This window comes from Eupeodes corollae, chromosome 1, assembly GCF_945859685.1.
Source record: "Eupeodes corollae chromosome 1, idEupCoro1.1, whole genome shotgun sequence".
Taxonomy (NCBI): domain Eukaryota; kingdom Metazoa; phylum Arthropoda; class Insecta; order Diptera; family Syrphidae; genus Eupeodes; species Eupeodes corollae.
In genome coordinates, this window is record NC_079147.1 from 161,320,469 (window position 1) to 161,330,591 (window position 10,123).

At 35.4% G+C, this 10,123-nt stretch overlaps 1 protein-coding gene across 1 annotated transcript; it reads right to left on the minus strand.

Moving 5' to 3' along the window:
* Positions 1-6,069: 6,069 nt before the first annotated feature.
* LOC129940993 (DNA replication licensing factor Mcm2) lies at positions 6,070-9,308 on the minus strand. The gene is made up of 3 exons (XM_056049530.1): positions 9,089-9,308; positions 6,891-9,017; positions 6,070-6,833 (listed from the first exon to the last, which is right to left on the minus strand). Exons 1-3 carry the CDS (start codon positions 9,092-9,094, stop codon positions 6,309-6,311), a joined length of 2,658 nt encoding a protein of 885 aa, XP_055905505.1. The 5' UTR covers positions 9,095-9,308; the 3' UTR covers positions 6,070-6,308.
* Positions 9,309-10,123: the final 815 nt, after the last annotated feature.

The following is a 10,123-nucleotide window of genomic DNA, read 5'->3' on the forward strand; positions in this document are numbered from 1 at the left end:
TGCTGTCCGCAGCCCACTTAGTCAGAGCCCTATTGATGATCTTTTTGAAAACTTTGCTGATTCTCGGAAGAAGACTTATCAACCGAAGAAGCTTGAAAACGTGTTGAATCAAGGGATTTTGTAAGAACGTTTGCAAATTGATCCTTTGTTCCAATAGACTTGATTTCAATCAGTCCATTTCAAATGCCATCTCGAATAAAGTGGTGTTTTATATCTATATGTTTAGACAGTTTGCTCTCTAAATTTGTAACCATTCCAATACATCCTTTATTGTCTTCGTAAATTATTGCAGGTCCCATGTTAATTTGTTTAAGGTCTTGTAATATGCATCGGAGCCAAATGGCTTCAGATGTAGCAGCACTAAGGGCCATATACTCTGCTTCACTTGAAGAAGTCGCAACAGTAGTTTGCTTTTTGCTAGACCATGACACAGTACATCCATGAACTTTAAACGTATATCCAGATACTGATTATCTGTCAATTACATCATCAGCATAGGTATTCAATCAAAGGATTAGGACTACTTACTTCGAAAACAAGTTTTTCTCACAATCCGTTTGAGAGCTTGCCAATGAATTTCTGATGGATTTTGTTGGTATCTTACCATGTATCTAACTGGAAAACATATATCCGGTCTAACGCACATCATAATATACATACATTAAGCTTCCAAGCAATTCTCTGCAGGGCTTGTCAAGTGTAATTTCAGTTATTGTCTTTTTAAGTTGTAGTCCTTTTTCCATTGGGGTTCTAGTAGGATTACATTCTTCCATTCAAAACTTGCTCAAAAACTTTTTCAATGCTGGATACTTGCGATAAATGTATTTCGTTTTCATAAACATCAATCTTAATTGCAAGAAAATATTTAAGATTTCCGTAGTCTGACATCTTGAATGTCTTTTAAAAAATTGTCTTTAATTGCTCTATTTGTCTTAAGCTTTTTCCAGCAATGAGTAAATCCTCAACATACAGAATAAGTATGTTGATGTCATCTTCTTCTTATCCCATCTTGGTGTAGAAACAATAGTCGTGATTGGATCTTTTAAATCCCAATTGAAGAAGAAAATCGTTAAACTTTTTGTTCCAACGTCGGGGTGCTTGCTTTAAGCCGTAGATTGATTTGAGTAAGCGACAAACATTTCCATCTGTTTCGGAAACCCCTTCTGGAACAGCCATGTAAAGTTCTTTCTTCAACTCACCATGTAAAAATGCAATCTTTACATCTAATTGGTGGAATATCAGGTTTTTGTACAGTCCAACAGCTAACACAATTCGTATGGTTGTCAATTTCGAAACTGGTGAGTAGGTTTCGTCATAATCAATTCCAGCCTTTTGTAAATATCGCTTCACTACGAGTCTGGCCTTATATCTTGTCGGCTCACCATTCTCGTTAAATTTGATTTGGAAGATCCACTTCGGTTTCAAAATCTTCGCATTCTTCGGTTTTCTGACCACTTGCCAAACTTTGTTTTCGTTCATTGAAGAGTGTACGACTTCAATAGCCTTATACCTTTTTGCAGCATCCGAGCAGAAATTGATTTCACGAAAAGAATTCGGAATACTTGGAGGTGGTCAGTCGGCGCTCCCGTTCACGCACCCTACAGTAAGGTTTTTAAGGTTTAAGGTTTAAAAATTCATTTATTTCTTATAATAAGTTTAGATACATCAAGTTCAATAAGACTAAAATGTAAATAAAAAATGTTGAAATAAGTAGTGGCATTATTGTTAGAAAATAAAACAGTATTAAATGCCACTTCGATAATTAACAAAAAATCAAATAAATAAATAAATTGGGTCTGGTGACCCTTAATTTTAAACTTCAAGTATAAATATAAATATGTACAATTGGAAAATAAATCAAAGAGAATCACAATTAAAAAAATAATAAAGCAAAGTCCAGAAAATATTAATTAAGGAATTACAAAAAGAACGACCAGATACAAAAATTTCAACAAATTAGAAAACCAATTCCCAAAAATTCACCAGAAATTAAAAGGAAAATACAAAAACACATTAAGTTTATGAAAACATAATTTTTTCCAAATCACCGAAATCAGATTCAAACAACCAACTATTAAGATGTTTCATGAAAAGATTTGGTAAAATAAGTGACCTTAACATACAAGGTAGTTTATTAAATAATCTAGAAGAAGCAACAGTATAAAAATTTCGAAAAGTAGTAGTCCGGAAGTTAGGAATAGATACAAGATATTGCAAGTTGTTTCGTAGGTTATGACTGTCTAAAATTCTAAAATTTAGATTTCCTGAGCGCAAAAAAATGTTTTTAGGACTTTGAAACAATAGAGGTGACGAATTGGAAGAATTTTAGTCTCACAAATAATGGAAAACTGTGATGCAGTCGTCGTTTTCTGCTTATTATTCTAATAACATACTTTTGGAGAGTAAGAATTGGTTTAACCTTGCAAAAGTGCGTTCCGCCCCAACAGGCAATTCCATATTGTAGTTTAGAGTGGAAAATCCCATAATAAATTTTTTTAAGAAGGTCGGGTGAGCAAACTTTTTGGAGAAAGAAGAAGTGCCTGAGTGTAGTACGAAAATGTTTTTGTAAATTCTCAGTTTGATTACTAAAGGTCATCTTTGAGTCTATTAGCAGTCCTAGATATTGAAAAACATCCACTTTTTCAATTTGAAAACAAAGATCACTACAAAATAGGTGGTCACAGTAAGTGATCGTGCTTGTTTCAGAAGAGCAAGAGCAATTATGTAGTTTAAACTTTTTGCACTCAGGCTCATGAAAAAAGATTTCCGGTTAAAAAACATTCTGAGAAGAAAGGCTGAAGAACATAATTTTCGTCTTAGAGCTTATTAATAATTTATGTTCAGCAAACCACGACCTAAAAAGATTCAAATCCCAATTTATATCTGCAACAAGATCAAGGGGACTATCAGCACCATAGGCACAAACAACATCATCTGCAAAAGCGGTAATTTTCGACTTGAAAGGTAATTTAAATAAAGAGTTAATGTAAATTAAGAACAATATTGGACCAAGCACAGAGCCTTGTGGTACTCCAATATTAAGAAATTTGAAGCCACTTCTAGTATTTTTAATTTTTACTCGTAATGATCTATTAACAAGGTAGGATCCAAACTAATCTCTCATAAAGCTTCGAATACCAGCATTTTCCAATTTAGTCAACATGATATCATGATCAACCATGTCAAAAGCTGTAGTGATATCGACAAACAAGCCAGCTGAACACTTTTTACTATCTAGGTTAAAGAAAATCTCGGAGCAAAATTTTAGAAGAGCGTCTTCCGTGCATTTACCTTTCTGAAACCCAAATTGCAGGGAACTAAAGAAGTTGTTTTTATTTAAGAAATCAATTAATCTGTTCTTAATACTTTTTTCAAAAATCTTACTTACAGAAGATAGAATTGAAATTGGTCTATAATTTTTCACTTCTTTCGCTGACCCTTTTTTAAAAATAGGAACAATGTCTGCACACTTCAACGCATCCGGAAATTTTCCTGAAAAGATGCTTTGGTTAAATAAATAAGCCAAAACATCAACTAAGTAACAAGCTATAGTTTTAAGCATATTGTTTGAGATACCATCAGCTCCACAAGTCTTCGAATTTTTGAGCGAACCAATACCAATACAATACCAAGTTCAAATGCAGTTATAGGTTCGAAAAAAAAATGTGTTTTGGTTCAAAGGATCACCACAAATACTGGAAGAGCTACAGATTGCACAGGTGGGACAAAAAGAAGATTGCAAGGAAACTGAAACATTGGCAAAGTAATCAATGAATTTATTAGCAATAGCTAAAGTCTTATTAATAGACATTTCATCTTCATCAATTTCTATGTTAAAATCCTTTTTGTTAGAATTTGGTTTATTAAGAAGACTGTTTACTAATTTCCATTCCTTTTTAATAACACCTTTAGCTTGCTCAAATTGATTTCCATAGTATCTGTCTTTACACAATGGAACTTCTTTTCTAAGTTGAGAGCACATATCTTTATAACGCTTCATTAAATTTCGGTTTAGCGGATGTTTGATACATTTAGTTCTTAGTTTATTTTTCAGACGAATTTTATTTAAAATATAGTTGTTTATCCAAGGCTTAAGTTTTTTTTGTTTACTCCTTAGTTTGAAAGTAACACTGGATTGGACAATATAATTTTTAAGAATATCGAAAAAAGTATCAAAAGCTTTCGAGGCATCACTTTCTAAGTAAACCGATTGCCATTCTTCAAAACAAAGCTTGCTTTTCAATTTTAAATAGTCAATTTTAGTTACTTCAAAACTTTTATCAGTAGATAATGATTCAATGCTACCAGGGGAACTCATCAAAAGACCAGTCATGGCATGATCAGTTATACCTAAATTGAATACGCCTTTTTCAATTGTGTCAAAAGAGCAATTGGAAAAACGACCATATATGTGGTCTAAACATGTTCCGGAAACCGGTCTTGTTGGTTCGGTTATAAAAGAAGCCAAACCATGGGCTGCAAGTAAGGACAAATAAGCAGAAACAGCATCAGAATCTTCCAAAATGTCGATATTTAAATCTCCCAATATTAATAAATTTTTTGCTTTTTCGGCATACAAGAGATTAGAAAATTCATACATAAACACCGTTAAACTATATTTATGCAATCTGTAAATGCAAAGCAAAACAAAATCTCTTTTATCTAATTTAAAAGTAAGTTTTAATATATCAGCGCTCACAAAATCTAACACAGTTGATACACATTCATAATTTTCCTTAACAAAACAACCTACACCTCCAGCACAATAATCATCATTTGTTTTAGCAAAAAAGTTATAACCTGGCAAAAAGTAATCATTTTTCTCAAAATTATATATGTATCCAAATCTCCGAAACACACAAAAAGTTCTGCACGCAAACTTCTAATATTCTGGTGAATCAAGAGGAATTTGTTAGAGCAATAAGGTTTAGAAGTAAAGATCTGTTCACAATTGTTACTATTAGAAATATTAAGATTAAAGGTAGGAACATCATCATTATTTAATTCAAAATTAGGATTCATAATAACAAAAATTAAGGAATATTCTCAAGGTCTTCAAAAGACCTAATTTGGATGGGATTACTACCTTCAATCTTTCTAATAAAAATTCCATTATTTTTAATCCATACATATTTATAAGATTTCTCCTTCTTTACTGCCTTTGCTTTCATCAACAATGCATGAGAAAACTTTGTAAGTGCATCGTTAATGTAAATTTGCCTCCTTCCACTGCTGCTGTTGCCGCTGCTGCTGCTGCTGCTGCTGCTGTTTACTCCCCAAGAGTTAAGCTTCTGTTTATGTAACGATTTCTCCTTCATAATTCGATGTTTAAGAGTGAGATTAGATAGTTGCAAGAAGATTATCGGTTTGCTCTCTTTATTTATATCAGTCTTTTCACTGCCTCTTTTTTGCTTCACATAACATTTGCTTATATCACTCTCTTTTACTTCAACCCCCAAGGCATCTCGGAAGATATTAAGCGCAACACTCTTCGGGTTGTTATTGTCGACATTATTTAATCCGGTGATTTCAATACAGTTAACTAAATGACTTTGTTGCTGCCAGTGCAGTTTGTTTTCCAACAATTGAACTTTTGTTTTTAAAGTTTCGTTCTCTTTTTTTAGATCTGATAGAGAAACAAGAAACTCTTTATTTATTTCTTCCAAGTAGTAGTAGCCTTGCCTTAAAGATCACTGTTGTAATTTTGCTAAGGGAGCGCAGCTGCACCATCGCTGACAGTATGATGTTCATCTTCCAAGTCTTCACTAACTGTATCTTCAGTTATGGTAACATCACCAGTCTTCAACAGTTTCATCTTCAGTAATTGTCAGATCTTCATCACACAAGTCATCAACTAGTTGATCTTCTGTTTCATCTTGGTTATAATCAGAATCGACGAGTATTAAAAACGATTGCTTATGTTTTTCAAGCCATATCGGGATCCGTTTCCATCAATTGCACCAGCCTAACAAATTGATTTGCATTTGTACTCCTTGAAAAAATATGGAATCGGAGAAGAACCGGTTACTTACCAATTGAGTCGATTAAAAATCCATTCAAAACTAAAGCTTCAATTTTTATGAATTCTGATCTTTTTGCCAGCACAACTTTATTTTCAAATAAGACAAACTTACGACTAAAACATTAAAAACAATTGAACGATTATGAAAAGTGCTTATTTAAAAAAAACTTAACAAATACATTGCTTAAATACAGTTAACTTCCACTTTTGTACTTCCAGAGTCGTTGTTTGTGTTTAAAAAGACCATGAACAAAACAATCAATGATCGAAGTTCCAAGACAAAAGATTAATCAACAACAGCTCCTTGTACAATTTGTAAAATGATTTTTCTCTTAGGATCATATGAGAATCCGTTGTTTTTGAAAATATTCGATTGATAGAAATCCTTGATGTTTTCAACATTTAATTGCCTGGCACGATCTACAAAATCACGTTCCATTATTTCGACATGAGTGGCATTGGGTCCTTCCTTGCAACGTATATAAGCCAATTGATCCAATGTCAATTGACGTAGAATAAAGAACAAAAGTTCGGAACAATCTTTTTGGAATGACAAGAACTTTTGGAATGTGTTCTGCATTTTCTTCATGACACTGAACTTCTGTGCCTCGATGAAACTCTCAAGCATCATTCGAATTGCCATATTCACATCGCACTCTTGAACATTCTCACGCAGATGCATTCGAGCATGCGCCTCAGACATTCGTATAACACTTTCGATGTGTCGTACTGTGATTGGTAGAGAGCCTGTGGCAAAAGATTCTTGACGTAATTGCGAATACATTTTAGCGATTTTATCTTCATCGATGTTCTGAAAGAAAAGTTAAATAAATAAATTGAAGAACGGAACAAATAACATCGAACTTACAGTGAGCTTAGGGCGTACATTCTCCTTGGAATATACGATATACTGACGCAGAACATCCTGTGGAATCTCATCTATGCCACTGGGCCGAGTCTCATCGTGAATCTCTTCACTCGATGGATGATGCCTTATATGGGAGTTGACGACAAACTTAGCCAAATGCTCGTCTTTCATTGGATCGAATTCATCTTTGACGACACAAAGGACATCGAAACGTGATAGAATCGGCTCCGAAAGATTCACATTCTCGGAGAACGTCAAGCTGGGATCATAACGCCCACCAATCGGATTTGCCGCAGCAATAACTGTACAGCGAGCTTGAAGAGAAGTAACTATGCCAGCCTTGGAGATTGAGATCGATTGCTGTTCCATAGCTTCATGAATCGAAGTCCGATCCTGATCGTTCATTTTGTCGAATTCATCAATGAGACAAACACCCTGATCAGCTAGCACTAATGCTCCAGCTTCAAGAGTCCATTCTTTTGACACCGGATTCCTTCGAACGTAGGCTGTCAATCCCACAGCACTGGCACCTTGACCAGTGGTGAAGACAGCTCTGGGAGCAATTTTCTCCACATATTTTAAAAACTGCGACTTGGCCGTTCCTGGATCTCCACAAATAAGTAAATTAATGTCTCCACGGACCTTGTGCTTATCTCCAGGATTCTTCGACTCTCCTCCAAACAAAGCCAATGCAAGGGCTCTCTTGATATAGTCGTGTCCATAGATAGATGGAGCGATACTGGTTATGATGCGTTCAGCGATCTTCGGATCCTTGCTTAATTTCTGGATGGTGACAATGTCTTCGTCAGTCAACGACTGCACAACCTGTTTACTATCCTTCACCACCACATGGTTGGCAATAATTACAGTAGCGAATACTGGAAATCCTTGATCGGTGTTGAGTGAACCGTCATAATTGTTGGTGTATATACCGGTGACTTCTAGCTCGTCGCCGGGTTTGCAAAGGTCGCAAAGATCAGCCAAGAGGATCACATCCTTACTTCTTGGAATACGACCAGCTGGAATCCGGCCAGGTGACTCTTGCAACGTGATTTTTTGGTAATTGCGATAGAGTGTCTGCTCCATGTTGATGGAAAAGGGACCCATACTCTGACATTCCGGACAGGAACCTGGCTTTACCTCTGAATTTTGCGACTGCACAAACGGTCCCAGGACATAGCCACACTTGACACAATCATACTTAATGACCGACAACTGTGGCATTACTCCAGTAGTTGATGTTACAACACCCAGAGTTCGCACCAATTGGTTGAGATGAAGTTTCCTGAACGTACGAAGCTCCTCAATTAACGGCAATTCCGAGATTCTTACGTGAATCTCTGTAGTTACACGCTCGTAGGTTGGGAAAATGCTAAGTACCATCTCCTTTGCCACTTTATCGAAAATTTCCAACATCTGGAATGGGGCTTCGGGCAAAAAATAAGCCAGTACATGCTCCTTATTGGCCAGATCAGTGTACGAAACTACAAAGGAAGACTTATTTTGTTCGCACATTCGGCGAATACGATCGCGATAGGTGTAAGCTCCTCGTTCATCGACAAAAGTACGCAAGAAACTCTGAAAGCGATTGGCAATTTCTGTTCTTGGTCCCAACATAGAAACCCACTCCTTAGTTGAATGCCCCTTCGTATCTTCAAGATTTTCTATCGACTCTACCATCTCGGTATCTTCTTCAACCTCACCAATGGCTGCTTTTTCACCAGCACGACGTTTGGCTCGCGGACCTGCATCATCATCTTCCTCGTCGTCGAAGACTAAGTCACGATCATCACGATGAATTCCTTGTGCTCTGTCACGTCGGCGCATTTCCGCTTCGGCCGACAAACGTTCGCCCTGAGACAAATCGTCGTAATCTTCTTCATCGTCAAGTAAATTTGCATCATAGCGATCCAACTCGGGCATTGGACGATAGTCATTTTCCATATTGTCACCGAAAAGCTCCTCTCCATCTTCTTCCTCTTCGTCCCGAATTGTGTGATCACCCAGGATTTCATCCTCATTTTCGAATGGTTCAAAATCACCAACGGGAGAGGTCATAGCTGCTCGCAAATCACGACGCTCAATGGCATCGCTAGGAGTAGCTGGTGGTGGAGAACTCAATGGATCCTAAAAATCAAAGAGGTTCCATTCATTAAAAGATACTTTTCAAAACCTTGGGATATGAACACTCTTCTTACCGACATATTAACAGGTAACCAAGATAGTCCAAGGAATGGTTATTAAAAAACAAAGGAAACAAGATTGCAAGGTTGATGGATTGAAAAATGAGTTTGAGCTTCCAAGTATTAATGCTTACTGACAAAAATAATTATTGTTGTATTTGAATTATTAAATTCAAAGTGATCAACAAATCGTGCGGCAGATGGGATCGTTGGGGTTTGCTTTTTGTTTTGGCGGCAAAACATTTGACATTCAAAACATGAATAGGAAATTGGGGCGCTAGAAGCATTTAAGAGAATGAAAGATGGTGCCAAACTATTTATATTTGTAGATAAGTCTTCATTTTGTATGGTAAGCTTACATATTTTTTATAAAATTTTGTTTTTGAATGATTAATTAAATTTAATTTAATTTAATTCAATAATTTTAAAAATTTAATAAGAATATCAAGACATTCATTTCAGAATTAAAAAAAAAAAAAAAAAACAAATAAAAAGTTAACAAGAATAAAAGTTCAGGGAAGTATTTTCTTTAAAAGTCGATAATGTAGGAATAGAAAAATTATTGGGAATTAAGAATGTTTGAACAATGGAAATAGACACATTCAAAAAATTACAAAAGCAAACAGTCGTTCGATGTGTATTGTAATGTTATAACATCAAAATACAAATAAAAAAACTACTGTCCAATTTCCAATTAAGAAACATGTGTATATGCATAAATTGACAATTGTTTATGGAATGTCAAATCTTTTTCATCTTGTAAATTAATAAATAAACTGTCATTGGCCTACTAGATATGGACTACCAGTAGCCAACTTCACGTTAGTGTCATCTATACCTAAACGCTACTTGCTCATCTGTAGGTTAAGTGACACTATGGAGAAACTTTTGAACTAATATAAAATGTCCTTACTTTCTTTGACAAAACAAGCAAAGAAACAACAGATAGCGTTTAAAAATGAATTATAAATTTTTCCGACAAAGGTGCAAGAGGGCAAGCAAGAATCACTTTCAAGGTGAGTTTTGTGTGTGAGTCCATATCTAGTATAT